This window comes from Pimephales promelas, chromosome 2 (genome assembly GCF_988280905.1).
Source record: "Pimephales promelas chromosome 2, fPimPro1.hap1.1, whole genome shotgun sequence".
Taxonomy (NCBI): Eukaryota; Metazoa; Chordata; class Actinopteri; order Cypriniformes; family Leuciscidae; genus Pimephales; species Pimephales promelas.
In genome coordinates, this window is record NC_142770.1 from 31,482,009 (window position 1) to 31,497,308 (window position 15,300).

General features: G+C 34.6%; 1 protein-coding gene and 1 long non-coding RNA gene across 3 annotated transcripts in view; one reads left to right on the forward strand and one right to left on the reverse strand.

Annotated features, from left to right (window-relative positions):
• Window positions 1–1,650, reverse strand: part of LOC148997182 (prostaglandin F2 receptor negative regulator-like) — an 84,235-nt gene extending 82,585 nt beyond the window's left edge. Inside the window, exon 1 of one of the 2 annotated variants that reach the window (XM_089121986.1) lies at window positions 1,469–1,650. In XM_089121986.1, coding sequence (XP_088978112.1) covers window positions 1,469–1,520 — 52 coding nt within the window. In that variant the 5' untranslated portion in view covers window positions 1,521–1,650. The remainder of the gene's footprint in view (window positions 1–1,468) is intronic. The other variant, XM_089121994.1, reaches the window with a different exon arrangement.
• A 1,770-nt stretch (window positions 1,651–3,420) lies between these two features.
• LOC120460731 (uncharacterized) lies at window positions 3,421–4,442 on the forward strand. Its single transcript, XR_016147070.1, has 2 exons — window positions 3,421–3,762; window positions 4,280–4,442. It is a non-coding gene; the product is annotated as an uncharacterized LOC120460731 (long non-coding RNA).
• The last annotated feature ends 10,858 nt before the right edge of the window (window positions 4,443–15,300 follow it).

Consider the following 15,300-nt stretch of genomic DNA (forward strand, 5'->3'; position numbering starts at 1 on the left):
ATTTACATATGATTTAAAAGTGTATTGTTATAAATATAAAAAATATAAAAGGTGTGCATCATACATGAGACCTGGATGAACATTGTACAGTATGTTTTATGACTGTAAGTCATTGTCTTCAAATGCTATTGAGCTTTAAATATTGTCATATTTTGTGTATGATCCCATACATTAGTGAAATACATATCAATATTTACATATGATTTAAAAGTTTATTGTTATAAATATCAAAAAATATAAAAGGTGTGCATCATACCTGAGACCTGGATGAACATTTTACAGTATGTTTTATGACTGTAAGTCATTGTCTTCAAATGCTATTGAGCTTTAAATATTGTCATATTTTGTGTATGATCCCATACATTAGTGAAATACATATCAATATTTACATATGATTTAAAAGTTTATTGTTATAAATATCAAAAAACTAAAAGGTGTGCATCATACCTGAGACCTGGATGAACATTTTACAGTATGTTTTATGACTATAAGTCATTGTCTTCAAATGCTATTGAGCTTTAAATATTGTCATATTTTGTGTATGGTCCCATAGAGTAGTGAAATACATATCAATATTTACATATGATTTAAAAGTTTATTGTTATAAATATCAAAAATCTAAAAGGTGTGCATCATACCTGAGACCTGGATGAACATTTTACAGTATGTTTTATGACTGTAAGTCATTGTCTTCAAATGCTATTGAGCTTTAAATATTGTCATATTTTGTGTATGGTCCCATACAGTAGTGAAATACATATCAATATTTACATATGATTTAAAAGTTTGTTATAAATATCAAAAATCTAAAAGGTGTGCATCATACATGAGACCTGGATGAACATTGTACAGTATGTTTTATGACTGTAAGTCATTGTCTTCAAATGCTATTGAAGTTAAAAAACGTTTATACCAATATCGCATGTATCTTTAGAGACGGTCCCTAAATATGCGAATATCGAACGTCCAACGTCAAACCAACTTCATGCCAGTGAGTAACTAGTCCTAAAGCAAAACCACTGATAGCAGATAGCCCAAACACGATGTTTAAAACAGGTTTACTCTCTCTGCTGGCAGTAAACACATTATACACCCAAACTAACCACTGGATCACTTCACCTAACATTAGTCAATATTAGACAAGACCTGATTCGTTAAATCACACAATGCAGACTAAAGGAAACATCTCAAGCGCTGATATCTTTTGACGATAATAATCTAAGTTTGAGGTCGATCTAAAACACAACAAGATCATTTTCATCTTAAAATAGCCTATTAAGATGAAACAACCATATATGTTTGTTTATCTTAAGAATGGCTATTTAATGATGAAAACGAGCTTGTATTTAGAGGAAATTAGTTCCATGACTAACTTTTCTTTTGTGTTGTTATCTAAACTAATTTAAATACAAACACGCGTGTTATATACAGGCGTTTCTTGATCAAGAACTAACGTTAGTCAACTTACCAAGAGCAAAAAACAAAATCACAGGACGAAGGAGTCCCGTTCCTTTATCCATTTTGACGAGTCTCTCTCGAGCGCGGATTAAAGTTCAGTCCTTTAGTCCTGTGAACTGGTGGATCTGCGCGAGCTGCATGATAAAACACACACTGGACTGGATTGGCACAGTCGTGTCCGGAAGTGAGTGTGTGTGTGTGTATGAGGCGCCGGACTGGACAAAAGCGAAGCGAACTGCGCGAGAGAGAACGAGCGTTTCAGTGCGCGCGAGAGAGGCCGAGCGTTTCAGTGCGCGCGAGAGAGACCGAGCAGTGCGTGCGCGCGAGAGAGGCCGAACGTTTATTGGACAACAATAATCAGTACAAACGTCTTTTTTAACTAGTGTTTAATTAACATAAATAATTCCAGCAGATAAACTTTCATAAGGAGGATTAAATAAGATTGAATTTATGTAGCCAGTAAGATTTCATAACTAACCCAGCTAACAATCCCAGGTGAAAAAGACGTTGTATTAAATGTATTAAAAATATATTTGAAATACAAATAGTGTGTTTATAATACACTTGTATTTACAACATGCTTATTTAAAGTGTACGAAAAATTTATTTTATTGCATTTTAGTATATTTCTAAAAAGTATACTAGAAGTACATTGGTAATAAATATATATTTAATTACACTTTTAAGAAATATACTATAGAAAAGCATACTTTTAATGTATTTATAAAAAGTATATTAGTAATATATTGGTAATAAATGTATGCTTTATTATATTTTTAATAAATATGCTAATGATAATTATACTTTAAATGTATTTCTAAAAAGTATATTAGAACTACATTGGTAATAAATATATGTTTAAATACACTTTTAAGAAATACACTATAGAAAAGCATACTTTTAATGTATTTCTAAAAAAGTATATTATTAGTACATTGGTAATAAATGTATGCTTAATTATATTTTTAATAAATATGCTTATGACAATCATGCTTTAAATATGTTTCTAAAAAGTGTACTAGAAGTACATTGGTATTTAATTACATTTTTAAGAAATATGCTAAATACAAACATATTTTAATTGTATTTAAAAATGTTTTACTAGAAACGCAATGCTAATAAATATACACTTAATTACACTTTTAGAAATATGCTAAAAACAAACATAGTTTTAGTGAAATTTTAGTGTATTTACAGAAAGCATACTTGTTGTTAAATTAAAGTAATTTTTGTGTTTACTTTGTGTGTATAGCAATTTGTAACCTTATAACTTATTTAACCTTGTATAGGACTAGAGCAATATATTTTTAATATTTATGTTATACTGTAGCATGTGCTTCAGCCCTGCTTTAAAAAAATATTGTGAAAAACAAATGAGACATATATATATATATATATATATATATATATATATATATATATAACGTTATATATATATATATATATATATAAAGTTTAAAAATTACAAGTAATGCACTTCTATACTTCTGCATTAATTAATCAAATAGTCTTTTCCACAAAACTGAATACCAGTACTTGCACACATCAACATAAAAGATCAGGTGTACGTACTAGAAAAACAAAATAAATTTGTTAAAGCTTGACTCTTATATTTGTTTAGCCAAAATTAATAAAAAATCTGTTTATAAAGCATGCTATGTTTATATTAACAGAGTTGTTTCTTTTTTTGTGGCCGTTAGTTAGATAGTATTTCCAGCTGCATTCATTTGGACCAATCAGAGCCAATCTTTTCAAAACAAGCTTGCCGGCAATTGTCCAATCACACACTGCTATTTGAACTTACATGTTGGGCGGGGCGCGGACAGCGGAATCGGATACTGACTGGCTGCGTTCCAAACCGCATACTTCCCTACTATTTAGTATGGGAAAAAGAGTAGGCGAGCAAAAAAGTATGAATGAATCCAAAAGAGTTGGCGAGAATTACCTGGGTGACGTAGTAATTGTCGCGAGATTCGGACTTAAGTGCGTTCCAATATGTCTACTTTCCTACTATATAGTAGGCGAAAACAGTACGTGAAGGAAGCAGTACGTTCCAAACATCAGTTTTCATAAAAAGAGTAGGCGAGAAGTTCCCGGATGGCTTACTGCTTCCGCCCAGATTTTTGAGTGCTTTTCCACGGCTACTCATGATACTCATCTATCCCAGGAGGCCACGCGAGAGGATACGTCAATGCACATAGCTTGCAAACTGCCAATAAAAATCACAGAAGAAGAAGAAGAAGAAGAAGAGAGGATACGTCAATATCAACATCGCGGAGATAAGCGACGCGGGGGTTTTCAAATGTGAGTAAATACGGTTTAAATCGTATGTGTTAAACTACTATAGAGTAAACGTTTTAACTGTTGAACGTCTAAAGGAGTTAGACAGTATAGTATAGTTGTGATTTTGCTGTAAACACATGTTTTATTATGTATTGATAACAGGGGAGCTCCAGTAACCGTAAAGTTACGTTTCCAACGTGTATTTACATAACCATACATCTTAAATACGCTTATTTAAAATGTCTATTTACATCAGGAAGGAAAATATTGTATAAGTATTGCAGGTGAGCACATCCCAACATGAAAAATACATGTGTGTGCTATTATGTAGGATAATTCTGTTGTCAACACTGCTTACATTAGACAAATTATGTGCTGTCAATAAAAACATCTATAAAGTAACTAAACATGATATATATTTAATTTGTCCCTTATTGGTGTTGATATATTGAGGAACATTTAAGTTGGATTAAAAGTGAGTTAACACATCAACCTCAGCATGTAAATGCAGTGTTGAGCTCTTGTCTGTATGTTACAGGGACAGGAGAACACGCGTGTGTTTATCAGGTGGAGAGAGGCTCATGATGCTGAATGCTGTCATCAAAGAATAGGAACCGCTGTGTTGAGTCGGCAGTAGGGTTTGGGGTTCAGTGCCTGTAAATACATGCTTGTAGTTTGAATAAAGCTGTTTCATGTGTTGACTTGTATATGCATTTGTTTATTGTGATGGTTACTTTTATTTGTTCTTTTACTCATTTATTCATGTTTCTTATTGTTGTCAGTATATAAAATGTAATTAATTTATGCATTAATTCATCGATTGACTGACAATTGAGATGTTTCACTGCATTTAGCAATATAAATGAATTCATGCATTACTGTCATATTACAAAACAAATTACATTTTGCTTGTTTTATTAAATTATATTTTTAGTATATAAAAAGTTATACAAGTATTGGTCAGCATTTAATATTATTATTTTGTTTAAGTTTTGGGGTGGGCTAACAATGAAATTCATTCTGAGGTAATATTAATTTTTTAAGCAGTGATACTTACATTTTTTGAGTATAAAATCAACAGTTTTCTCCAAAAGAGATCTTCTAGCAGCTGCCCGTCTCCTTTGTGCACACATTACAAACGCTGTTCTAGGTTGTGCTGTGAAGTTACTGATGTTATGAAGTCTTAGAGCACCTGTCGCTCATATAATTTAAACTTATTATATGCAAGATCATGGAAAGATACTATAGTTTATGTAACAATCATAGTGACAAAACAGAAAATATAAAGATCATTGGTTTGTGTACATCATAATATGACATAAAATTATATTTATACACAGGAAATAAGAACAATAAAAAAGGCTAAATATCTTCATTATAGTTCTTTATAATACATAAAAAAAGTTGTTGTTATATCTGAGGGATGAAACGAGGTAAATTCATGAAGAAAAAGAGGAGAAACTTTTTGGGTATAAAATAAAGAAATTAACAACATAATCAAGAGATGATGATTTTGGGGTTTCTTAATAAAAAAAAATATCGTTAGAATAACACTGTTGTTCACATTAGTAGGGTTTAAAATATAACAACTTAAATCAACCCTAAATGTATTCACAAAATAAATAGGCAGCTGTTTCTTCAACAATACCACAACAAAATGAGCAAGTTTCATCAATATCAAGATATTTATAGGTAGATTAATTAAACGTATCGTTCATATTTTTTTTTATTGCATGAAGGTGTTGCGCTTCTGATAACGCGTAGAAGGTCACATGATAACGTCAACATGGCAGATGTCCGGTTCGCATTCATACTCAACGAGATTTGGCTATAAAGTACCTACTCTTTTAGCGCTCGATGAGTAAGTACTTATTGAAATTAAGTACCTACTCATTGAGTATGCGGTTTGGTACGCAGCCACTGTCTGTGGTATTCCATTATAGCTTCGGATATTTCAACAGAAATCATGTATTTTCCAAATTTTGCTTTGTTATTTCACTGACTCTGACCTAGTGAATGTGGATAGCACCGATCTAATATTGAGAGAACACACGAGCAGATTACCAGGTCGTCAGCTCCCGCGAACAATTTAGCAGTGAAGAGAGAAGGAGGTCTCTGCAGAACAACAAGGGGCGTGCCTCAATTTGGGGGCGTTTTACAACCGGGTAGGCGTTTTACAACCTCTCTGCCTGGTTCGCTAAAACTTGAGTGGGACGCGCGATTCCCTTGAATACGCTTTTCCCATCAGATATGAGTGATAAAGCGAGAAAGCAGTGAAATGAGAGAGGTCACCTGTATGGATGTAAGTGGATTTGTGTAAACTTTCAATTTACGTCTGTTAACGTTAATTAGTTTGTGCAAATTTGCTTGCAACGTGATGTTGTTACATGATTAAGAAAAGCTCCAAGAGGTCTGCCACTTACAATCTATCGCTACCCATTATTAGCATAAGTTTGTTACATTAGTGTTGATATTGGTAGTTTACTTTCCTATTTTTTTTCCAGTCTGCGTATTCTAATATAAAAAAAAAAGTTAAAGTTAGCTTGTCAGACTAGAAAACAATAGATGTAAACAAATGTTAATGGGCTATTTCACCGAATATGTGTCATTTATGTCCAGGACATTATGGCCCGGTTTCACAGACAGGGACAGGGTTTAGCCTAAACCAGATTGTCCATAGTTCAATTAGACAAGGCAAGTTTATTTATATAGCACATTTCATACACAACGGTAATTCAAAGTGCTTTATATAGAAGGAATTAAAATAATTAGGACATTTAAATAATTTTCATAAACATGCTTAGAATAAAAAAAAACATTACTGGTGTTCATCTTGAGACAAAACAACGGCAGTGATATATTTTAAGATCAGTCAGTGCAAGTTGATTCAGTTGGAACAGACTTACATTTTGGTCTAGGACTAGGCTTTCAAATTGTTTGTGAAACCAGGGGTATAGGTAGCCTACTAATATGTACTATTAATTCAATAATAAAAAAGAATAACTATAAATATATTTTAAGGAAAGTGTTGTGCACATTAATCTAACTGAAAATTGTATCTTATTAAAAAATTATTAAAAACTATAATATTTTGGAGAAATTAGCCTATGTTTTCGTTCAGTCCAGAACCCACTCCCTTCATACTGTATATGAAATGGTGTTTGAGTGTGTGGTGCGCTTTAAGAAAACAAGAAAAGCTGAAAAATCATTGCTTGTTAAGTTTATTATTTTTCATATCAATATATCAATTTTAATATAAAATTTATATTTTTTCTGTTATTTATATTATATCTCAGTCATAACCCTAACAAAAACCTCTGCAGATCATTAGATTTAAATAGAAACATGATTTGACCTTTTCTAGCATTGAGATCAGCTCAGTAGTCAATGTTCAACACTCTTCATTATATCAGTGCAGGCATTAATACCTCACATGTGTAGTCAAACCTATAGACTAACATAATGGATGAATGATAACATTTTTCAGGTGTCATGAGACTGACAAAGACTGTGGCAAAGGCTACAGAGGAACAGGGTAAAGAGTTGTATTGCAGGGGTTCTGATGACTTCCAAGGATACTGCGGAGACAACTGTTTCTATGAGGCTGGAGGAAGCATCTAATGTTTCAGGCAAGCCGTTTTAACATTTAATCATTTAAACCTACTACTAGTCTCTATTTTCAAGCTAGTACTTATTTTTGAGATACTAGTATCTATTCCATTAAGTACTAGTACTTCTCCAATAGCTAGTGCTTATTCTTTAGATAGTGCCTTTTCTTTAGATACTAGTACTTATTCATTAGATACTAGTCCCTATTTATTAGATATAGTGTTTATTTATTAGTTACTAGTGCTTATTCATTAGATACTAGTATTATTCATTAGATACCAGTCCTTATTTATTAGATACTACTTATTCAATAGATACTAGGGCCTTTTCTTTAGATGCTTATTCTTTAGGTACTAGCACTTTTTTAAAATACTAGTGCTTATTCATTAGATACTAGTACTTATTCATTAGATACTAGTCCTTATTTATTAGATACTTGTACTTATTCATTAGATACTAGTCCCTATTTATTATATAGTGCTTATTTATTAGTTACTAGTGCTTATTCATTAGATACTAGTATTATTCATTAGATACCAGTACTTATTATTTGATACTAGTACATATTCATTAGATACTATTTCCTATTAAATAGATACTAGTACTTATTCAATTAGATACTAGTACTTATTTCGATAGTGACTAGTAACAAATTAAATTTTTTGCCAGTTGACTTCTATGGGGATCTGTCATTCAGATATCAACTGTTCAGTTCTGACTGGTATGTATTCCAATTGTGACTAGTACCTATACATTAGATACTAGTAGTTATTCATTAGGTACTAGTAGGGTGATATCAGGTAAAATGGGCCATCAGGTAAAATGGGCCATTTAAGGTTTGGGGGTCCCAGCTCCTCTAGAATTTAGAGCCAATGACTGCAAAGGATTTCAAACTGTTGTCATAACTGTGCTTGACAAATAACAGGCGATAAGAATGGTTTATGGTTGCTATGGTGGGCGGGGGAATAATTCAAATCGAGACTACACCAGAAAGCCGTATGGTAAGTAGCCTGGCATACCAAATTGCACTGAACTATTATAAGGATGATACATCAATAAAAAAACAAACATGCTCATAAAAAAACTATGCATACTCTCTGTCCTGATGGCATTAATCAGAAATAATGTTGTTAGTTTGGTATATAAACATATTTTTTGTAAAAGTGATGTTTTTCTTGGCGGCCCAATTTACCTTAACCCACTAAGGTAAAATGGGCAACATGGTTTCAGCTAAAATGGGCCATCATCTTTGACACACACAGACACATAGACACAGACACAGAGACTCAGACACAGACTCAGACACAGACTCAATTTCAATTTTCAAATTGAAATCAGACACAGACTCACAGATACAGACACACACACAGACTCAGACATAGACACAGACTCGGACACAGACAGACACACAGAATCGGACACACAGAAACTCAGACACACAGACTCAGACAGACTCAGACTCAGACACACAGACTCAGACACAGACAGACACACAGACTCAGACACACAGAAACTCAGAAACTCAGACTCAGACACACAGACTCAGACATACAGACACAGACAGAAACTCAGACACAGACTCAGACACACAGAAACTCAGACACACACAGACACAGATACTCAGACACAGACTCAGACACACAGAAACTCAGACACACACAGACACAGATACTCAGACACAGACTCAGACACACAGACTCAGACACACACAAACTCAGACACTCAGATACACAGACTCAGACACACAGAGACTCAGACACTCAGACACAGACTCAGACACACAGACTCAGATACTCAGACACAGACTCAGACACACAGACTCAGACACACAGAGACTCAGACACTCAGACACAGACTCAGACACACAGACACAGAGACTCAGACACCAGACACACAGACTCAGACACACAGACTCAGACACACAGACACAGACATACAGACACTGACAGAAACTCAGACACAGACTCAGACACACAGACTCAGACACACAGAAACTCAGACACACAGACTCAGACACACAGAAACTCAGAAACACAGACTCAGACACACAGACTCAGACACACACAAACTCAGACACTCAGATACACAGACTAAGACACACAGAGACTCAGACACTCAGACACACAGACTCAGACACACAGACTCAGATACTCAGACACAGACTCAGACACACAGACTCAGACACACAGAGACTCAGACACAGACTCAGACACACAGACACAGAGACTCAGACACACAGAGACTCAGACACTCAGACACAGACTCAGACACACAGACACAGAGACTCAGACACAGAGACTCAGACACACCAGACACACAGACTCAGACACACAGACTCAGACACACAGACTCAGACACACAGAGACTCAGACAGACACAGACTCAGACATACAGAGACTCAGACACACACAGACTCAGACACACAGAGACTCAGACAGACACAGACATACAGAGACTCAGACACACACAGACTCAGACACACAGACTCAGACACAGACTCAGACACACAGAGACTCAGACAGACACAGACATACAGAGACTCAGACACACACAGACTCAGACTCATACACACAGACTCAGACGCACAGACTCAGACACAGACACACAGACTCAGACACACAAACTCAGACATACAGACTACACACAGACACACAGACACAGACATACAGACTCAGACACAGACACAGAGACTCAGACACTGAGACTCAGACACACAGACTCAGACGGACACACAGACAGACTCAGACACACAGACAGATACAGACACGCACAGACAGACAGACACACACACACACACACACACACATTTTTGTTTTTAAATGGCACATAGGAAATATGTTTGTTTAATTTGGCTGTATAAGAAATTGTGTTTAAAAATAATTAATGATAAATTGCTATTTCCCTTTGCAATTTGACTGGCCCATTTTACCTGAACAGCTGGCCCATTTTACCTGAAACGGCTCATGCAAAAAAAGTCGGCACATCTGATGTTTCAAGAACTGTAGGGCCTAAATTATTTTATTTTATTACAAAATTTCAACACAAATGTGTCAAAAACAGTCATAATTAATCATAAAAACACATGGATAAGGCATATTATTGTATTATTGTCCCAAACGATTTACCAAAAAGTGGCCCAATTTAGCTGATATCACCCTACTTATTTTTTAGATACTAGTATTAGTACTTATTCATTAGATGTCGGTACCTATTATTAGATACTAGTACGTATTCAATAGATACTAGTACCTATTTATTAGATACTAGTATTTATTCCAAATGTTTTATTTTACTAGTCACAACTGCTTTTTTACTAGTCTTATGTTATGACTAGTCAGAACGGCCACTGTAGAGTTCAATTAAAACTCTTACTGGTAAAATAAAAATTCTTACTAGTAGTATGTACTAGTCACAATTGGAATACATACTACTCAGAATTGAACAGTTGATATCTGAATGACAGATCCCCATAGAAGTCAATGGCAAAAAAAAAAAAATGTTACGAGTAACAAAAGAAAAGTTACTAGTCACTATTGAAATAAGTACTAGTATGTAATGAATAAGTACTAGTGTCTATTTAATAGGTACGGGTACTGGTATCTAATGAATAAGTACTACTATCTAATGAATAAGTACTAGTAACTAATGAATAGGCATTGGTATCTAATAAATAAGGACTAGCATCTAATGAATAAGTACTAGTATCTTTAATAATGTTCTAGTACCTAAAGAATAAACACTAGTATAAAGAAAAGGCACTAGTAGCTATTGAATAAGTACTAGTACTTATTGGAATAGATAGTATCTAAAAAATAAGTACTAGTAGCATGAAAATAGAGACTGTAGGTTAAAATTATAAAATGTTAAAACGGCTTGCCATATACAATGTGTTCCTCATGTTTGAACTTGCCACATGTATTGTTTATCAGTAGAGAATGCTGCATTTATCAATACAGTTTTTCATCATATTGGTCAATAAAGTGATGCTAATGTTTTCAGAGTCATTATTCTAAGTAAACACATTTTACCTTATTTTAAAGGTCAATATGTTTTATATGTAATTTAATGTAAGTTACAAATATCACTTAAATATCAGTCATTACATATAAACATATTTTGAAAAATACAGGTGAGAAAGACCAATAGGGTACAATCATTTTCACCATTGCTTTACAGTATGATTTGATATCATTATTGGAAATTGCTATTAAAGGTGCCATCTGTAAAAATTGAGGTTAAAATATCCCAAAAATGAGCTACACGCATCAAAAGATTGAGAAGAAATAAGGTTGATGATGTCATTAAAAAACTGACACGTTATAGTGCTGCCGAGATATTAATCTGAATTAGCATGCTAAATTACTAGCCCCGGCCCGGCAGGTGTCGTAATACCAGTTTCGACCATGGGAGGCGGTATGCGGGCGGGCAACGTTAGCACCAGCCAAACTGCAGTACACGAGTAAGTCGCGCTCGCGCCAGCTTGTGTTTACTTGAACCTGACGTCAGTCGTGTGGAAAATACAGCCCACTACTACATTTCAGTTCAGGGAAGAGTTAAAAAACAATAATTGGTCGATATTATGCATGAGGAATACATTTTGGTAAGTTGTAGCATACTTTATCTTTTAACAGTGTTCGTGTTCTTTTACCATTAGCTAGTAGAGATGATCGGTTCACGTGTGCTAGGGATCTGTCGTGTAAAGCGCCAATACTGTTTTTATTGTTTGAATTGCATAATAAAATGAACAGAATCTGAGAGTTGACATCGGTCTCCGTGTCCTTTTCTGTGCATGACAAAATTGATGTGTGGCGTGAGAGTGTGTGAAAAGTGTTGTGAGAGTTGGCAGCTCTGAAAGACGCTAGCGTGGTCCACATCAGGGAATGCTGTCTGTCAAATTAATTCAAACTAATGATAAAAAATGTAATATGAACAAATCGAATATCATAAAACTAGAAATAATAGCCTGGGCTTTAATTTTCCCATATCGTCGAAATAGACGGACCTTATAATTTAGTATTGAGATGTTGTTCATTTAGTCTCTAATCTCTGAAAATCTCCAAATGCTCCACGTGAAACTGCGGTCTTCCAACCTTTTACTATCGTGTCAATTGATTTGATTAATATGCACGAGGGAGACAGAGCAACACAGCACTCGCCCATATTGTTTGAAGACATGAGAGAGCGCGTGGCCGTGGAGGTATTTCTTGAGGTATACTGCCCCCATCTGGTATGGAACATGTTGTATGATTTGATTTTAAATCCCAGAGGGCACCTTTAATTTACCTTTTTAATCACCGTTACAACTTGATTTATGTTGTGTTCACACACACAAAACGAAATTAAAACTATGTAATTATAAATAGTTGAGTAACAACGTATTTTTTAATACTTGTTTTTAAATGTAAACCTTTTAAGGTTTACATTTAGAGACAAATTACATGTAGGTTGGAGAGAATATTATAAATACACACAGGCTATTATACAAGATCTGTAACGCCTATCTTATAAAAACGTGAAATTTGGTTTGTGAAAGAATTTCTATTTTAAAGAAAATAGGTAACTGTAGACTGTATATTATTTTATGAAATGTTGTCGCGATATAGACATAATAGTAAAAATCAAGAAAACGAGAAATATTAATAACGCATACGCTTCTGAAAGGGCTTCCGGATCCGTTCCGTACGTTTTGATTGGATGGTTGGAAAATGCCTAGACGGGTTTGAAAACGCCCACTAATTGGGAAACGCCTTCTTGTTGTTCCGCAGAGACGTCTATTTGCTCGTGAGAGCCGCCTGGCTCGTCGCTTGTCGCACAGTAACTAAAAAAGGCGGGTCTTTGCGAATTCCATGATAATGCATGGAATATAAGGCAAAGTGCCACTAAATAACAGGGATAATTTGTGGGGGGCGTTGCGTGGTAAGGCTTTAGTAATCAGATGGCTTGCATTATCTGTCCACAGCCAGCCAATCACGGGCCCCCTCCTTGCTCGGGCCCCGGGGCTTCAGCCCCGCCTTGCCCTATGGTTAATGCGGCCATGCATAGAACACGTTTATTTTGTGATTTTACCGGCCTGTTGCTCCAGTGTTTGAGAGACTCGAAAGTTCACGTGCACGGCATTAATGATTAACCACGTCAAAATCATGCAGCACGTAAATATATAGACCATTTCAAAAGATGTAAACAACACTGGTCCAGAAGCACTTCCCGTTTCAGTTTGTAACTGTTTTCTTTATTTCACATGTAAAGAAAACATTTTAAAGATGTTTGTTTAACTTTTTGATTCAGTTTTAAATGTTCTGTTGGTTGTATTTTATCCCAGCTTTTATGTAGTGTTAAAAAACTGAAACAGGAAGTGCTTCTGGACCAGTGTTGTTTACATCTTGTGAAATGGTCTATACATACAATAAAGATGTCCTGAAAGTGCTTTGTAAATAGAATATGAAAGCAGTAGCCTACTGATTATATCAAATAACATTATTGTCGTTGAATATTCAACTGTAAACCTGGACTTTCACAGAGAGCTTTGGTTATTAAATTAAACCTATAAATAACCTGCAGGGAACGTTCTGGAAAGGTTCTCTTTAGGTTACAAAATTAAACCTAAAAATAACCAGCAGGGAACGTTCCCGGAACGTTCTCTTTAGGTTATAAAATTAAACCTAAAAATAACCTGCAGGGAACGTTCCCGGAACGTTCTCTTTAGGTTATAAAATTAAACCCAAAAATAACCTGCAGGGAACGTTCCCGGAACGTTCTCTTTAGGTTATAAAATTAAACCCAAAAATAACCTGCAGGGAACGTTCCCGGAACGTTCTCTTTAGGTTATAAAAATTAAACCTAAAAATAACCTGCAGGGAACGTTCTGGGACGTCGATGGATGTATAATTTTGCTTTTTGTGTTGATCAAACTCTATATTCGCCTAAATGGCTGGCAACAATATATCCGGTAGAAGTTTTTAAACATTGTGATTTGGATACAAATTATTTCAAACTGCTCAGGCACAGTGAGCAGGGGGAGAGAATTAATTTTGTAAATGCTGGTTTTGAGACCAAGGTGAACCATAGACTGTGGTGAACTTGAGACGGTTTTGCACAGCGCACTTGAATTCGACTATGAGGTCTTAAAGTGACAGACGCTACTAATAAAGTTCCATGTGTGTCAATAATGTTAATCAAACATCAGAAAGAAAATAATTTACTGCCCTTGACTGAATTACTTTTGCAAAATTAACAAGAATGAATATTGAATTGATAGTGAAAACCATGTATTGTATATTTGATTACTTTATATAATATACTATTATTCAGTGCTTTAAGTTTTTCAAGTAGGTCGATTTATTATGTGCCTTTGTTCTATTTTAATTTGTGACTCTTGTCAGCTTGAGATTATTTTCTTAAGCTACTATTATTTTTTATGTGATATTGAAATTGGTCACAATAATTATGAAATTTTAGTGGCAATACATTTTGATATGATAAAAAATCGTGTTAAAAGTAATAACTTAACTGTGAAGTATATCATAGATGGATAAAATGACTCGTATAATAATATAACATTTAGCTCATGTAGTTGGTGACCTAAAGAGGTGGGGGGGCCCTGCAGTAACTCATAGCCCCGGGGCCCAGTGAGCTCTATTTACTTTTAGTATGAATCGGCCTATCAGCAGCAAAGTTCAATAAAATATGCATTTTTCATTGAAGTACCCCCTTCTTTCTTGTGTTTACTATCATTTTCACAGAATTAAAGCAATTCATGCTAAATTTTAGAAAAATTTAATAATTATCTGATTAGTCGACTAATCGTTTCAATAGTCGGTGACTACTCGACTATTAAAATAGTCGTTAGTTGCAGCCCTACATGTAATGTTTTTTCACTAACTAAAAAACGTAATGTTCTCTTTATTATAGTGGTCGTCACAACCCCAAACTTTGCAAAAGATGAAATCCTTT